Source organism: Lissotriton helveticus, chromosome 12 (assembly GCF_964261635.1).
Source record: "Lissotriton helveticus chromosome 12, aLisHel1.1, whole genome shotgun sequence".
Taxonomy (NCBI): Eukaryota; Metazoa; Chordata; class Amphibia; order Caudata; family Salamandridae; genus Lissotriton; species Lissotriton helveticus.
Window position 1 is genome coordinate 143,965,974 of NC_136073.1, and position 18,712 is coordinate 143,984,685.

At 45.6% G+C, this 18,712-nt stretch overlaps 1 protein-coding gene across 2 annotated transcripts in view; it reads right to left on the reverse strand.

Moving 5' to 3' along the window:
- The window catches only part of LOC144798489 (hydroperoxide isomerase ALOXE3-like), a 228,390-nt gene that overhangs the window by 115,750 nt on the left and 93,928 nt on the right, over positions 1-18,712 (reverse strand). The window contains exon 2 of one of the 2 annotated variants that reach the window (XM_078669390.1): positions 10,492-10,723. In XM_078669390.1, the coding sequence (XP_078525516.1) occupies positions 10,492-10,723 (232 nt within the window). The remainder of the gene's footprint in view (positions 1-10,491; positions 10,724-18,712) is intronic. The other variant, XM_078669391.1, reaches the window with a different exon arrangement.

The window sequence follows — 18,712 nt, forward strand, 5'->3', positions numbered from 1 at the left end:
ATAGGTAATTCAAATAGTCTGTGCATGTGTTGTGTCAATATTTTCAGCGTCTTCCGCCCCCTGTGATGTGTCAGCGATAAGGTAGGCCTGCAGGGGACCCCAAATGTCCGCTGGTCTCGAGCGCAATGGTACCAGTTCTGAAAACACATGGTACTGTTCCTGACAGTATATCATATCATGCAGCCAAGCCTTAAACTTAGGAGCACGACCTCGGCCCCATCTACATGCCAAGTGTCTCCGAGCCAACAGTAGCGCTACATTAGTGAACTTCCGAACCGTCCTTGCTATCTGCGCTGTATGGCCCAGAAGGAATAACATCGGGTCTGGGGTTAATGCAGTACCTATCATGTGGGACAGGCCCTCACAGACCAGTGCCCAGTAGTCCTGTACTTGCGGGCAGGTCCATGATAGATGGAAGAAGTCCGCTCCTTCCCGACCACATCTCTCACATCTGTCTGAATCGGCAAGCCCGAACCGGAATTTCCGAGCCGGTGTGTAGTACATCCTATGGAGGAATTTATAATGGATGATTTTAAAGCGGCAGCTAGACATCACCTCTCCTGACAATTCGCAGCAGTACCGCCATTGGGCATCAGTGATTTCCCTCCCGAAATCACCTGCCCAGTGCCCTCTAGCCGCACTAGTTACTACTGGTAATTCCTCCCGAATGCATTTGTACAATTTAGAAACCAGGTGTGCGCCATCAGGGCTGCTCAACACCACAGTGAGAGGGGCTAAGCTGGGGGGTTCATGAGGATAATCAGGTAATAAGGCTTTCAGGCCTTCTCTGAGTCGTAAGTAGTAGAAGAGTTCCAGTGGGGTATGTTCGCCATCTCCAAAGAAGTCATCTCGAGATCGGAACTTCCCATCCCGGAACAGGTCCCCCCACACCCCAACCCCCAACCTCTTGCACATTCGGCGGAATCCTACCTCCCGCAAGGGAGTCACCTGTGGGTGGTAGGATAGTGGCATACGAGTCAAATACAGCAATGGGGTTCGTAATCTCGCCCCTATCTTGCGCCACGCCTCTATTGTACAGGACACAGTGTTGGAATGCATCTCCAGCGTGGCTGTGGGGGCATGCACCACTCCCTCCAGTGGCAGCGGGTGCGCAATCCAGTCCTCCGCTGCCACCTGTGGCATGAAAGCAGTTGGGCGTAGCCAATGATAGAGGTAGTGGGCCTGTGCACTTAAGTAGTATGTTTCGAAGTCTGGGACATCGAAGCCCCCTGCTCCATAGGGTTGTGTCAAGATTGCCCAGCGGAGCCTAGCCTGCCTCCCCCCCCACACCAGTCGGATAAGCTCCGAGCGTAAGGTTTTAAAAAAAAATGCGCCAGGGTGATAGGGAATATTGAGGAACATATACAAGAATCGCGGTAGTACCACCATCTTGACTAGGGAGATTCTCGCCGCCATAGACAAGGGCAGTTTAATCCACCGTGTCACCGAGTCCGTCAATTTGGAGATGGCTACTCCGTAATTCATTCGCAATGTCTCCTCTTTGTCTCTGGAGATCTGGATCCCCAGGTAGCGGAGTTCCGAAGTGCACCACTCGAGCGGGTAATCTAGTGGGAATTCGGTAACCGCCGGTGTCAGCGGGAAGAGCTGGGATTTGCTCCAGTTGATAGAGACACCTGAAAGGCATCCAAAGGTAACAAATTCCCGCAACAGCGAGTTGAGATTAGCCTGGGGGTCCTTAACGTAAAGTGTGACATCATCGGCATACAATGATATTGAGAGTTGGCGCTGAAAACAATTGAAGGCGCTGGGCTTGTGGAGCTGTCGGATGCGACAGGCCAGTGGTTCAATGGCCATCGCGAAAAGTAACGGGGAAAGGGGGCATCCCTGTCGAGTCCCTCTCGTGATCGCGAAGGCGGCAGTAAGTTGTCCATTCGCAAATACTCTCGCCATTGGAGAGGTATAGAGCAACCGTACCCAGGCCACAAAAACAGGGGGGAATCCCATCTTCCGCAGGATTGCGAATAGAAATCCCCATTCCACAGAGTCGAATGCCTTTGAGGCATCCAAAAAAACCCCAGCAAGGGGAATCTCCGGATGAACAGTTTGAATGAGGGAGAATACCGTGCGGAGGTTATGTGACGTGGATCTCGTGGGGACAAAGCCGGACTGATCTGGTAAGATAATCGTGGTCATAAGTAAGGAAAGCCTGGTCGCAAGGACCTTCGCAAGAATTTTGGCATCGCAGTTCAATAAAGATAAAGGGCGATATGAGTCGCATTGGGTGGCAATCTTCCCAGGTTTAAGCAAAGAAGTAATAATGACTTCTCGCATCGATCTCGGGAGTACCCCTACTTCCATGGCATCATTGAAGACTTCACGTAGCACCGGAGCCATAATCTCCACGTAGCATTTATAAAACTCCGCGGGGAGACCATCATGACCCGGCGCCTTCCCGTTGCTCAGGGACATGATGGCATCTCGTATCTCTTCCAACTCGAGTGGCGCCCCCAGAAACCGTCGGTGGACATCGCTAATCCAGCAAAGTGCTATATCCCCCAGATATCCGTCCAGGTCAAATTCCCCAGCTGCCCGCGAGGTGTACAACTGTTCATAGTGTGCCTGGAGTGTGTTGAGTATGCCATCGTTGTCTCTGTGTACCGTCCCATCCGCTGCAGTTAACTCCAAAATAGTGTTCGAACCTCGCTCCAGCCTCACAGCCATAGCTAACGCCTTACCCGGTCTCCCTCCCTCATTATAAGCACGGGCTCGCCAGTGTTTTCCCTTAAAGTGTACTTCCCTCTGTGCTTCCGCTTCGTACTCTGATAGTTTCGCTCTGAACGCACTGTGCGTCTCCCCATCTAACCCCTGTACCATACGAGTTTCTAAAGTTCGAAGCTCTTCTTCCAATCTATGCAGCGTTCGTTGTATATCTTTGAGCACCCCTGAGCTCTTGGCTATACACCACCCTCGCACCGTGACCTTAAAAGCTTCCCACACTATTTCCACACTATCCACCGTGTCTTTGTTACGGGGGAAGAAATCTGCTATGTCAGTTCTAAGTTCTTCGCAGAAGACAGTGTCAATCAGGATGCTGGGATGGAGCCGCCAGGGTGGTCGGGGTTTGTGAAAGCCAGGTATATCCAAAGACAGGAAAACGGGGCAGTGATCAGAGTGTGTTCTAGGTAAATGCCGAGTGGCAAGAATGTTCGGGGCCAAACCCCGGGACACAAAGATGTAGTCTAGCCGTGCCCACGTGCCCGTGTAGGAGGTAAAGTGTGTGCCCTCCATCAAATCAGGGTGTAAGTGCCTCCAACTATCGACCAGCCCCCCCTCATCAACTATCCCTTCAAGGGCCTCCCTCGCTTTAGTATGGTATGTGGAACAGCCATCTGCTCTGTCCACTCTCGGGTGTAAGGCCACGTTGAAGTCCCCGCCCCACACCATGTATTTGGAGCCTATATCCAGTATACCCCCCCAGAGGCGGTGGAAAAAATGAGGGTCGTCAACATTGGGTGCATAGCAGTTGGCAATAGTGACCGTTTCCCCTCCCAACCTCCCCCAGACAATGACAAATCTACCGTCTTTATCAATTTGTTGCCCCTGTAACGTGAATGGGAGATTTCGGTGAATAAGAATGGCAGTACCTCTAGCATAGGAGGAGAAACTTGAGAAAGCCCTCACCCCCACCCATTTCGCACCAAATGTAGGGGCTGTAGTTGGGGGAATATGAGTCTCCTGTAACATAATCACTTGTACATCGTGCCTGTCCCAATAGGCCAACAATTGTCTACATTTACGCGCATCTTTCAGCCCCCGCACATTCCAGGATAGGAAATTACAACGAGTATCTGGTCTTGCGCCCATACTGGTGTAGCAAGCTAAGCTGCAATAATGTGTAGTGTGAGCCCCCCAATCGCAAATCGAAAAGAGGCATAATCCAATTCGTTGCCCTCTGAAAGTGGACTGTGGCATTTTGCTCGTGTATCAGAACTTCATACAAGACATGAATCAACCAAACATTCCCCCAAGCTCTCCCCCCCTCCTCCCACAGAGGCAACCCCAACCCGCCAGTGCTAGTTCCCACCCCTTCCCTCCCCATTCCCCTCACCAACCAGGGATAAGAACAATCCCCATTACAACAACAGTAACAGCATGGGTGATACCCGTTAGGGACCATTCTAGGTGGCAACACAACAACCCCTTCTCTCTAGCAGCTGCCCATGGCAGACTAATCCCAGCCGCCAGAAGAGAGGGGGGGTTCCTGACGACACAGTACATTTTCAGCATGTCCTAGGCCTCAGCCCTCGCCCAAGTCGTCATGTAGGGGAGACGGACAGGTCCCAATCACAGACCCCATCCCATTGAGTATTCTATGACAGTACTCACAAATAGGATACCTCACAACACCCAATGGTGTAGATGCAGCGGGGTCAGTGTTCATCATCTTCAAGCTGGTCATCTTCCCGAGCAGAATCCTCCGCCTCCCCCTGGCGCTGGCGAGCCGAGCGTTTTACCTGTTTAATAAAGTCCTCAACCTGTTGCGGATTCGTGAAGAACTTTTGGCGCGCCTGGTGGGTGACCCGTAGTCTAGCTGGGTAGAGTAACGCGTAGTCAATTTGTAGGGCCCGAAGCTTCGCCTTAACGTCCAGAAACTTGCGTCGCTCTTCCTGGACCATGGGCGTGAAGTCAGGATAAAGCGTGAATTCGTTACCATCACACACCAGTTTTTTGGAAGAGCGAGCCGCTCGGAGAGCTGCATCCCGGTCCCTGTAGTTTAGCAGCCGAGCTATGATGGGTCTGGGCTTCATGCCCGGCTTGGGCACCGGCCCCAGGGACCTATGTGCCCTCTCCACTATGAACTGGGGAGAGAAGGCTTCCGGTCCCACTGCTGTCCGCAACAGGTGTTCCACGTATTCCTCCATTCTACCCACATTGGTGGATTCCGGAATTCCAACGACGCGTATGTTATTACGTCGGCTTCTCGCTTCTAAGTCCTCATTCTTGGCCGCTATGGTGCGTAACAGGTTATCCATTCGAGCTAGACGTGTCGTATGTTGCCCAGAGGTGTCCTCGACGTCTGACACTCGCTGTTCCACCTCAGTCAGCCTCCCCTCATGGACCTCTAATTTGTGGACTACAGCATCCATACGAGATGACATCCTGTCCACCTTATCCGCGATGGTTGCGAAGCCCTGGCGCATTTCACGAAGAAGTTCTTGGGTATCTGTGGAGGTGGACACCTGACTAGCAGAGGGATTGTTGGTCTCCATCCGTTTCTGAGAGTCCGGGCTGTTGCGAGTCAGTTTTTTGGCTGCATCAAAAGTAAGCTTCGGTTGCCTCGTATCAGGTCGTCCCATCCTAGCTGTTCAGCAGTGGCGGGGGAAGCCGCGAGTCGGATGGCAGCAGAGGTCCCACCGTCTCGACAGTCCCGTGGGTCGGCAGATCAAGTCGTGAAGCCCCTACCCACCAGCCGCCTTCCGATATGTAGCAACACCTCCGCACTTGGTAAGGAAGGGGGAATCACAGGCAGCAAATATGTGTTGGCAATGGTCGGTGCCGTAGGATACAACACGCTCCCCAGGCGCAAAAGGCAGCAGTGTCCCGGAAGCACAATGGTGCAGCCGCCCCTCCGTGCGACCCTCAGGGGCCAGACATAACAGTTAAAGAAGTGTGCCGTCACAGGACAGGTGGACGTCGTGCAGGAGTATCTGCCAGGCAGGAGGAAGAAGTAGATGTATGGAGGCGCAGGTCCAGAGTGTCAGGGAGCGTGGGAGTGTCACCGCCACTGTATGCTGCGATCAAGGAGGTCCCAAGCAAACACGTTGTAGAGGGCAATAGATTAGCACTCCCAAAGTAGTCCGTGAGGTGTGCGTAAGGTCCTTACAATGCCAGGGCAGGGGGGATATGGCGTATTAGGAAGTTCCAGCCACAGACCCCAGCCAGCAGTCCTCACACCCCACCGTCCCGTCGCAGGACAAGGAGGTGGCGCAGTGGCCGGAGCGGTGGTGATGTCAGTTGGCGGTGATGGGTCTGGGAGTCACCAGTCTCAGGCAGCGTAGATGTCCAGTGGGGGCGGCCGCGCAGCAAGTAGCAAGAAGCCGGGGCTCCAGAGGGTCTAGCGGTATCAGGACAGTCACCCAGACGCAGCCGGCAACCCCGAGGGGGAGATGGTAGAGGCAGGATCTAAGCCAGGCTCTTCTGAGCAATCCGTGTAGTGCGCATATGTCCCCCACAATGCCAGGGCGGGAGGATTATATTATAGTAGGATTTGTCCGCTCTAGTCCCCAGCCAGCAGTCCACGCACCCCAGTGTTCAGGCGCAGGGTCAGAACGAAGCGCTATGGCCGGAGCGGTGGTTATGGCCGCCGGCGATGAGACCTCAGGGAAAGGCCATTCATACGCGGTGCAGTCGTCCAGCGGGGGCGGCCCTGCAGCGAGGGTTACGCGAGTCGGGCCCCCAGAGGGTCTGAGGACAGCAGGACACTCACCCAGAGCTGGCCGGTAGTCTTGGTGGGGAGACGGCAGAGGTGGGAGCCGCTCCCCGCAGAGGTATGCCGCGCCGGTCCAGCAGTGACAGGCAGAGAGCCCGCAGCCACCCTCAGGGAGCAGGAAAGACAGGATAGTACCTGCGCTACAGGCAGTGACGTCCCGTGCAGGGAAAATCGGGTCCGCCGTCCTCCCCCGCCGAGTTTTCGTGGTCCTCCGGCGTTTTCGCGCCTTACAGGGCCTAGTTGGCGCCCACCAAGCCCCGGCCTCGCGTCACCAGTCAGGCCGTTCGAGTCCGCTGGTGCCTCCAGCTGCAATCCCCGCTGCCCGTCAGGACGTCTCCACCGGCGGCGCACAGCGTCCAATCCGCTTCAAACTCGCACCGGAGCCTCCGCTGACTTCCTTGAACAAGCGAGGGCAGTTGCAGCCTGATTACATGCCGATAAGAGGATCAATGAGAGGATATCGGTCGCCAGGATGTGGGAGCCTTACAAAGAGGCTGCCATTCACCAGTGCGCCACCTAGCGCCCTCCCCTGCTGCCAAGGTTAATGGGAGGTGGCGCTGTACAAAAAAAACAAGGGTTGTCACCTCCAACTATGAGAACAGGGCATGGGGCTGCACCCCTTCCAGGTGCCATCTCCCGCAAGGAAGGTGGCTCTTGGCTGCACTAGCCTTGGCCTTCCCCTTCTTGCTAGCCTTAGCCATGGTTGTAAACCGTCAGAAAAGAAAATGTAGAAGTAAAAAATAAAGTCAGGAAAAGAAGAAGAAAGTAAAAAAAAAGCAAGTAATAGAAAAACAGTACAAAAACGCAGTAAAAGTAGAAATAAAATGCAAAATATACACTTAGGGAGAGAGAGGGAAAGATAATAAATGATAAGATCAGAAAAACAGTGTAAGAAACAAAGAATTGGAAAGATTGAAGATGGATGGAAAACAGCTCCCAGAACCATGCAAAGAGTAGAAAAACAAGATGGCCATGCCCATTGGTGACTACGTGGTGAAGTGCGCACAATATTTCCCCCGGAACACGCAATCTGCATTGCCAAATGTCAGAAACGTCTTGCGAGCATGCAGAAAATGCAACTGTGCATGCTCGCGGACCTCCGTGTAGCATTGCAGAGTTTTTTTTACCCCTTTGCGTAGGTTCACGTAGCACAGCTACGCAAACTCCACCTGGCCATAATTTGGAATATATAAGGAACCATAAATTGAACTGAGACACTACTGGGAGAAAAGTAGAACTGGCAGCAAGGAAGGCATTTCAGGTTAATGATCATTATTAAGATTGGAGGGAATATATGCCTCTTCAAATGGTAAATGATGACACTTTTTACATTATATATATTACAGGTTTATTGTACTTGTTGTTAATAAAGTGAGAAAGGTAGGTGGTGGACTACCTCATCATACACACTGTGGAATAGAGGGGTTTTACAATAGACTCACATTTCTGACTCCCATATTAGGATTATAAATTATTGCCACGTCCTATCCCACAAATCATAAAATGGTGATATGAGGTCTCATGTACTAGGCATATATGGACCTTCTCATGATAAAGTGAAGTAGATGTAATTGTAAAGAGATTTTGAACATGGGTTTCCACATGTTCACTTTCAATAATGTTAAATGACAACAGCACAATGCCACAGGTACAGTGGGCTGGATTATAGAGGCACACTGCAAATCAGAATGGTGTTGTTTATTGGGTCTTTTATCCCTGAAGAAGTCGGAGGTTAATCCTGACATGGCTTAATGAAGATTGAAAATAACAAAAATAAAAAACAAATTGATTGAATTTGCATTAAAATACCCCAATCAATGGTATTTTGCACAGAAAGTGTGTGCTCAGGGTAAAGGCTTAATAATATTAGGACTCTATGATTAGGTCTTGTTTGGGGGGTTTAAGGGTGATTACCTCCTCCCTTTGAGCACTGCTAGATTTCACTGTCTAGGAATATACAGACATGATATACAGTGAGCTCCCAATCAGTCACTCATCCCAAATTTACCCTCTCAGACTTTTAAAGTATTGAAATGCTTAACGCCAAATTATTCTAAAACTAAACTGTAATATGAGAAATAAATACTGTTATTAGGTCCTGTTGGCAGTTGACAGATGGGGCAGTTTTCTGCTACTGCACTGTGGGTGATAGAAGGGAGAATGATGCTCTCTATGGTTGTAAACGTCTGGCTCCAAAAGTTGGTTGGTAATTTAAAAACACATGAAGTAGTACCTCTTCAATTTCTACGTAGTTGGTGGAGTAGAGAAAAAAGTGAATAGTCTTCTACAATATACACTTTGCGTTGCTTCTAATTTTCACCTACTCCTCTAGGCATCTTCATTTCCAACCTAGAGACACCTACACTATATTGAGTCAGTTTGTGATGGGTATGCCCAGACGTGGGTCCCGTGCTCACTACGCCACGGAAGTCAAGCTATCCTGGCTGATGACGGCTGATAGCCAGAAACCGGTCCTAAGATGCTTGATTCCAGTCCAGGGAAGACATGGCTTGGCATTTCGGGTTGGACTGTTCCCATGAGACACAGGGTCAAGACTGATTTGCATATGGCCATGTCTGAACTGGGGTGGCGTGGTGAGCAAAATAACGATGGATTAAACCCAGATCTGTGACTGGGGGTGAATGTTTTGCCAATGTGCAACATTCCATCCATCACCTTGTGTGTTTTGTAGTATTTTTTTATTCTCAGTATGTACACTGCAAGGTTGTACCCTCTTTTTAATAATGTGGCCCATACCCACTAGTATCAAAGTTTGTTTTTCCTCCATTCTTTATGACAGTCTTGAAGCGTAAAATTAGATGGGTTTTAAAATTTCTGTTGTATTTTATGTTTAAGAAGGACATACATGTAGCCAATTTTTATTAGATGAGAGCTGAACTTTACTCAGCTTTCTTATGCTTGAAGGGAAGAGATATCAGCCATGTTCTTGTCTGTATGAATAGTAACTTTATGTGGACCATCAGAATCGGTTTCTCAATGTAAAATATTTTTTCTGCTGGGGTTCTGTAAAATTCAAAATCTTGCATCAAAGTATACCCCAATGCCTTACTGCCATACAGTAGGTTTGGCCCAATGAGTTGACCATGACGTATTAACCATATTCCCCAACAATAGTTGATCTTATAACAAAGTGCATGAATTGCTTTCTGAAGGACTTCCATGGCTTGTGTAAAGTTCCCTGATTCAGTGAAAGTCATTCTTGGAGATATATGAATATATTCCTAGATTGCATTATATACAAGTAATAAGACCAAAATGCCCAGTTGAGACAGAGCTTTATGAGACTTGGAAAAGCAAGCCATTATTTCCCCCATTTGTAGCTTCTGGGAATACAGTGGTTTGTTAGTGGATGGAATGTGTTGAGATGATCAACTATGAACTTAGACAGACACGTAGTTGTAACCAAATTCCTTCTAGGCATAACCAAACTTGAAGTGTGGAGTTGGGAAGGTGATAGAGGGTGGGACTTAAGGAGGCCTTGGGTGATGGCAGCAGAGGGTGAGACTAGCAGGATCCAGGAATTTGATGCCACAAAAGTCTGTTGAAGTTGTACTTATTAAAACAAAATCATTGTGAGCATTGAACGTAAGGGGGTTTTATTTTTAAACAAGTCTTTTTGAGAATTCAACCTTGCAAAGCTTGCAAGGTTTCCCTTACACTGCTTGAGCTGTTGCCAGAGCTTGTACAGGGTTGAACTTTAGGAATTTTTAAATTAATCTAGTCAGAACTGATGAAAATTGATCCTTTTAGAGCCAATAACATAGCACTATTGTACTCTGACAATTCCTTTTAAAAACGGAGATGGCTTCAATCCACTATATGGGTATCTTTCTAGACCTGATACTACTTGAGTGATTTGTTTTTCAGAGTTACTATTTGTGTGCCTATATTATGTAATTACATATATTTATGTTGTGATGGCTGTGCTAAAAACAGATTAAAACACAAGATAAACTAGAAATTCAAAAAATGAAAAGTTACAAATTGTGTGTAAAACATCCAGTTTGTTAATTGTTTACCATGTTCTAATTCAAGCAGTGCTCTACCTGTGCCTTCAGGGAGTTCCACAGTGAGGTATCCCTCTATCCAGCGGTAGCACGGGAAGTGGTAGATCTTTCCTGTAGGAGATTCCACAGTAACTTGACTACAGAACCAGCTGTCCTCAGGGAAGAAGGAAAAGGGCTCTTTGTGAAGGCGGATGAGTTGGATATCTCCCAAGTCCTTTTTTTCATGGATGTGGTACACGTCGGTCTGAAAATCAAGAAAACCAAGAGCATTGTTTTATTGTACAATTTTCTACTTAGATATACCTGCCACCAGGACATTTACATGTCAGCAAGAATGACATTGCTCAATTTCCTCTTTCTGACTAATTTTATGTTACAATAGGTAGAAAAATAAGTAATTTGTTTGCTAAATAATTTAATTCTTCCCAAAAGCAAACAATTGTAAAACATTTTCACAATTACAAGTACATCATCTCTAACAAATGTTGTTAGATTACGCACCCATGCAAGAAATTCCACTTATATCTCAGAACGTGATTCCCAAGACATTGTTTTGAAGTCTCAGTTGCTAATTTTATGTACTGAATCGAAATTCCATTTGCCCCAGTAGTCCTAAGGGGTCCAGTGTCCAACCTAATGATGCAAAAGAATCCAGTAAAAGTCATCCAGTAACTGGATAGCAGCAATTTTCCCAAGAGAGAAAGTAAAGTTATTTGAAGTGTTGACCGAACTACCACTAAAATGGTTCAATTTTGTAGAAAATCTGGTCAACCTCTGAATTCTTTTTAAAAATTGTGACACTGGCAGTTTGTAGCCGACCATTTAACATTCCAGAGCAATAATATGAAGGATTTTATTTCACAGAAAACCGTTGCTGGTGAGAAAAGCAAAAGGCAACACCCTTTCCGAAAGGGACAATTTAAGTATGCTCCAGATCAAGGCAAATACTTCCTGGCAGATCTAAAGAGATGCTTCCACTGGTAGTTAGCTACATTTTTATAGCCCTTATTTGGGAGGGAGTAAGAAGGCAGTTTCAAACACGTCACAAGGTCCCTTTCTTACCACACCATTGTTTTTAGCCTAAATATACCAGGTTTTTGCTGGAACCTTTCAAATAAATGGGTACATTCAAAGAAAAATTAAGCCTCACAAGCATGTGTTAAAAGATGCAAAAGCACCAAACAGACCCCTGGATCTGATGTGAGAAAGAGTGCTGGGATATCCTTCTTACAGGACGGTTTCCTTCACCCACCAGAAGGTGGCCTGCTTCATCATAGGGCAACCTCCTTGCATTACGAACCTAGTTGTAATGCGGGCTATGACCCCTTCTCTGAGAGGGAGGAATTCAGGAATGTTTTATCTGTGTCAGAAGAGAGGCATCCTTCAACCTATAAGAGAGCAATGTGTGGTGAAGGAAATAAAAATATAAGTGAGCTAAAACTAAAGTAGCACAACGCCAAAAAACACTTTAATAGGGCGTCCGGAGGTTATGATTAAAAACAAAGGACTATATCTGGGGGTTATTCAACAAGTAATAGAACAGTATGTATATACATAGAAATATATATATGTATATATAAAAAATGTAAAAAGGAAAATGTGGAAAAGATAAAGAGATGTAAATAATGGCGACTATAAGTAGCCTAAAATGTGAACAAGGTTGGTAGTCTAGTGGTTTTAACTTATAATGGAAACAAATGAGGGTACAAGCACAGGAGCACTTTATAAACAATCTAGACAGCCAGGACTCTATGGTCCAGTTGAAGACTAAGTGTAGTCGAAACGCGTAGGCCGTCCTTTTTGCACTTTGCACATGGTGTTATAAAATAAATAACTTACTTGAAATTGCTGTTGTGGTGCCGTGACTTCTGTCGAAGCAAAGAGACTAGAGGAATCTAAGAAATATATATATATATATATATATATATATATATATATATATATATATATATATATATATATATATATATATATATATATATATATATGCAAATCAGCTTCTCCTCACTGTGCAGTAAAAAGGAAAACAAAGGACACTTCGGGATTTCGTGGAGGCTTGCTTTTATTCAGGGTACAGCAGACCAGTTTCGGCGTTAGCCTTTATCAATGCTCCCTGAATTGCGTGCTTCTCAGGTCTCATTGGGCTCCGCTAGAAATGGCTATCAGAGGCCCCACCTGCTTCCTTTTCCGCCCTTGCGCCAATAACGGGGACTACCAGTCCCACAATGCTGCATGTTGGCAGTCCGGTGTTGGGGGAAGCCGCTGTGGTATTCTTGCTTTCTCCGCCTCTGCTCCCATTCTCTCTGCCCCAAAATTCACCTCACGCACCAAATAGGGGACACCAAAGGGTCTTCGGCGTCTCACCTAGATCTCCAGGCCCGCCGTATTCCAGCAGCTATTTGGCACAAGGTGAGCTCATGAGGCGGGTCACGGCTTTAGTCCAACACCTTCGATAAATTCAGTAGTTGCCCATTTTGTCCATGTCCGCTTTTTTGAGAGGGTCCTTCGTTTGCTCACGGGCCTAGCAAAATATATGCAAATCAGCTTCTCCTCACTGTGCAGTAAAAAGAAAACAAAGGACACTTCGGGATTTCGTGGAGGCTTGCTTTCATTCAGGGTACAGCAGACCGGTTTCAGCGTTAGCCTTTATCAATGCTCCCTGAATTGCGTGCTTCTCAGGTCTCATTGGGCTCCGCTAGAAATGGCTTTCAGAGGCCCCACCTGCTTCCGTGTCTGCCCTTGCGCCAATAACGGGGACTACCAGTCCCACAATGATGCATGTTGGCACTCCAGTGTTGGGGGAAGCCGCTGTGGTATTCTTGCTTTCTCCGCCTCTGCTCACATTCTCTCTGCCCCAAAATTCACCTCACGCACCAAATAGGGGACACCGAAGGGTCTTCGGCGTCTCACCTAGATCTCCAGGCCCGCCGTATTCCAGCAGCTATTTGGCACAAGGTGAGTTCATGAGGCGGGTCCCGGCTTTAGTCCAACACCTTGGATAAATTCAGTAGTTGCATATATATGCTCGATGGGGTCTGTCCAACTATTGGCACTTGAACTCTGCTTAGCTTTTCCCCAAACAAGTCTTTATTTTAGATATGATCTGCCACACAGTCCAGAAATTAAAAGCATGCTGACCACTGCCGACACGTTTCGAGGAGTTCTCTTTGCTGTCTGGGAGGTGAAGTGCCGAATTTCCACACAGATGGATGCGTTCTTAAATGAATGCAAATCTAGGCTTTGTATGAGCCCCCAGAGAGCGTAGCTGCTCTCAATCCTTGAACAGAGCCCCACGCTGTGAGCACCGCCCTTGATCTCCTCAAAACGCGTCAGCAGCGGTCAGCATGCTTTTAATTTCTGGACTGTGGCAGCTCATACCTAAAATAAAGGCTTGTTTCGGGAAAAGCTGAGCAAAGTTCGAATGCGGCTAAATTAGTTGAACAGACCCCATTGAGCAGTATATAATATATATGAAAAAATATATAGAACGATTTTTTTCCTTTAATATCTCAAAAACTACTGAACAGATTTACACCATTTAAAAAAAGGGTTCTTTCTGAACCTAGGACTACATTTTTGACAAATTTGGTGTAAATCCGTTCAGCAGTTTGGGCTTTAGCTTTGTCTAAAGTTTCCTATGAAAAAATACATGAGGAAAACACGTTTTGGGACCCCCTTTTTTCTCAGCCCCCACTTATGATATCACCCCGAAACTTTTAAGTCAGGAGCTGACAGGAGTGGGCCATTAGTTTTGAAAAATTTGCTGGTGGTGTATACCTAAACTCTTGCGAAGAGAAATTTGTGTGTTTCTCAACCAGTGTGCAGGTTTTGGAGTGTCCAAATCTACAAAACTCCAATCGTGAACTGATGGTGTATGCCTGATCTCTTATGAGAGAAATAATTGTGTATTTCAACCGGTCTGCAGATTTTGGAGTACCTAAGTCTTTGACGTGGACAGTTTCTTAGTAAAACGTAGATAACTATTACTGTCAGCTACTCTTAATGCACTCCCTATGAAACAGTGTTGCAAAGCCCATCCCAGCATTAAATCACTGCTGATACCAACGTTTCTGCCTTGTTTTATGTTTTCCTGTACGTTTATGTTGTTTGAATGTCCCATAGCAATTATTTATAAAAGCTAAGTGAACAGGTCTCCAATCAAAGGGCATAAGGCTGCACCACCAATATTTTATTAGTCCTGCCCCTCTTGATTAGGAATTTTAAACCAACATTTCATTAGAAGTATAGGTTCACTTTTAAACTTTTATGCTCATTTCTTTACGTTGAAGGTCATCTGTTTACATAATGTGTGTGTGCTGTACTATGCTGCAATATGACCATCAAGATATTAAAGTCCCAAGTGTTCTCAAAAATAGGACCTGGTTGCCACCTCAGGTTTTGCGCTGATGTCAACGTGCCACACGTTTACCTGAAATTACAGGTAAGCCATTTTACTGTTGGTTTCAGCAACATGATGCTATGTGTGACTTATTACAGATTTTGATATGAAATATAATTGAATCATTATCTTGATTATGTTCTGTATAGAGTGCTTTCTAATAACTGTGGTGCATATTAACAAGGCGGCGCTATAAAATTATCACCGCTTTTGCAGCTGTTTTCGGCCGAAAAGCGGCGATAATTTTATCGCCTTATCAGCAAAGACACTCTATCACGTGTTTTGCTGACTCAGCGCCCAGATCCAGCACGCCTAACTTTGCATCGCTAATGAGATGCAAAGTAAGCGTGGCTGTGAAACCAACCAGGGAAAATATCGCCAAGGCAGGGAAGGGTAGCGATTATTTAGATCGCGTTAAGTATGCCTTAACACAGGAATTTAACGTCCATTAAATTCCTGACTAAGGCATACTTAACATGGGGGGTGGATTCTGTGGCTAAGACCACAGGCCCTTTCACCTAGGTTATTGCTGTTTTCCATCATGGAAAACAGCGATATCCACACTATCTTTGGAATTTGTATTGCCTCAGCGATGCGCGTTGTTGATAACGCGCTAAACAGGCGATAATTTCCAGAGATAGCCGGCGATAAATATTCAAGCGCTAAGTGCGCTTTACGATATTTATCGCCGGCCCTTGTTAATACGCCCCTGTGTATGCTAATTTAAGCAGAGAGGGAGAGGATGTAGCCTTACGGCTAGAGCGGTCAACCTCGAAGATGGGGAACTGGGTTTGAGTCTCGGCAACATCCTGTGATTCTGGGGAAATCATTTAATCTCCGAGTCCCAAACAAAAATATGAATGTGTACATCTGTAATGAAACTGGTGCTCATGTAAAGCTCTCTGATATCTTATATCTTTGGGTATATAAAACTCTAAAAATAAAAACAAAAAAAACTCATTGTCCCTTTTCAGGTAACATATTGACTGGTGGATCCTACATTTCGAAGTGACAAATCTCTCCATCCACTGGTGCTGTATAATCACTACTTACTGTGTATGAGGGGAGAATTTACTCCAACATTGTATTGTTTTTGTTGGTCCTGAAGATAGCCGCTACACCTCTACGGAGAGTAAAAGGCTGAAACATGTCGACCCCCACTGTTGTATGACTGGTTGAATAACCCCCGGACATAGTCCTTTGTTTTTAATCCTTACCTCCAAACGCCCCATTAAAGTTTGTATTTGCGTTTTGTAGCGTTAGTTTTAGCTCATATATTTTTCATTTATTCCCTTCACCACACCTTGCTCTGTTATAGGTTTTAGGATACCTCTCTTCTGACGCAGAAAAAAACATCCCATAGCTCCTCCTTCCCAGAGATGCATTGTGACTAGGTTCGTAATGTGAGGAGGTTGCCCTTTGATGAAGCATGCAACCTTCGGGTGGGTGAGGGAAACCATCCTGTAACAGGGATATCCCAGCACCCATTCTCATATCAGATTTAGGAGTCCATTTGGTGTGTCTGTATTGTGATAGAGGGAGTCATCCTCTGCAGGTCTTTAAATCTTCTCAGGCCCTTTCTTGTGTGTTTTATTATGTGTGAAAAGATGCTATGCACAAAATCACATTTAATGTTTTTATATTTTTGTATATAAGACAAAACTAATTCTTTGTACCTATTAGCTCTTAACAATTGAATGCGGCCTTACTGAAATTCTACTATATGCAAAACAACATCTTATGCATTCAGATAATTTTTGATGACCTCCAACTTTAAAAAGTGGTAAACTGATGAAAGCCCATCACCATAAAAGGTGTATTCCCATGTGTACAATCAAGGACATTTACATGATCAAGACCAACATTTAAGAAAACAAGCCAGAAATTAATACATTTGAGAAAAACAGAGTTTTAAAAATTGGGTTTCTGGTTGACAGAGTGCACAAGCAGGAACCACAATCCTAGCCAGGGTAAGTCATATACACATTAGAGATTACCTGAGCTCACCCTCTCTTAGCTTGTCACAGAGCAGTCAGGCTAATCTAAAGAGGCAATGTCTAAAGTTTTTGTGCAACACACACATACATACAGTAACAGAATGAATACACCACAAAAAGACTCCACACATATTTACAAAAATAGATTATTATATTCTGAACAACACAAGACCAAAACAACAAATATCCAATGTATAGAAGTTGAGATATTGCATTTTAAAATAATAAATGGAGTGTAGTGCTCAGAAGCAAATAGCTCTAAAAATGGGTTATCTGGTTGTGCTGGACAAGGACAAAGTCAAAGTTTGGACTGACCGTAATACCGACTGGCTACAGGACCCATGTAGGCCCAGGTGAACAAAGCATCTTTACTGGTCGCAACACAAGATGCATTAATGCGGGTCCACTGTGATGTTATTTTGGTATTGCTGTATATGAACCATATGCATTTCTCTGATGAATTATTTGATGCATATGCCAAGCTGCCAATGGTAACCCAGGAATTCATGAAAGAACCCAGCTGAGCCAACCTGAATAGCTTAACAAGCTGGTTCTCTACTCGTAGGACTTTTAACGATTGCTCAGTTTTCTCTAATTTTATCAGCACTTTACAGGTGGGTTTGAAGCACTCACTTCAGGCAGCCACTCACCAAAGGAAATCCTTCAAAGGCCAGCATGTCAGAATCTACTTTTAGCTCAAGTCACTTACATGTGCTAGACTAGTGTGGAGTGTTCCAAAGGACAAACCAGCTTAGAGGCTGGCTTTGTGCAGCATGCTTTGATGCACTTTGCATTTTCAAGGTCCTTGATGTTCAGAACTGTGCAGCCTTCAGTGTCGGAGGGACCCCAGGAAGGTGACAGTTACAGAGGACTGAAGGAAGGGCAGTGACTTAGTCTGTCCTTAGACTGACCTGGCTGGCATTTCCAGATGTTACTGAGCTGGTACCTTCCAGGTATTTCCATGAACAGCTTAGACAATACATAAGGTATTTGTAAATTTGGAACATAATGTTGCAACAAATTTGTCAAAATATAATAGTGTGTATTCCTTTGACTGCAGATGGGGAAACTTTGGAGATGCTTCCTGACCTCAAGCTTACTCTTATACTCAAGTGACTCTTAGAGTATATCCATTCATATCCCTTCCGTATGTATAGAGATAACTCTAATCACTAGTATATGCGTAGACCTTTGTTCTCTCTACCATTCCTATCTGACCCTTAGAGTATATCGAATCATATCCCTTCCTTTGTATATAGAGGTAACTCTAACGACTAGTCTCCTACGTGACTGTTAGAGTATATCCATGTGTTTCCCTTCCCTATGTATATAGAGATAACTCTAACGACTAGTCTCCTATGTGACTTTTAGAGTATATCCATGTGTATCCCTTCCCTATGTATATAGAGATAACTCTAATCACTAGTATATGTAGTAGACCTTTGTAATATCTACCATTCCTATGTGACTCTTAGAGTATATCCAGTCATATCCCCTCCCTATGTATATAGAGATAACTCTAACCACTAGAATTTGCAGGAGTCCGCTATGCTCTCTACCATTCCTATGTGACTCTTAGAGTATATCCAGTCTTATCCCTTTCCTATGTATGTAGAGATAACTCTAATCACTAGTGTATGCAGTAGTCCGTTGTGCTCTCTACCATTCCTATGTGACTCTTAGAGTATATCCATGTGTATCCCCTCCCTATGTAGATAGAGATATCACCAGTATATGCCTAGAGTATTTCCATTTGTATCTCCTCCTTATGTGACTCTACCTCTTGTACATTTGCAATTTTTTTCTGTCTGTATCCTCTATGTAACGCATGTAATCC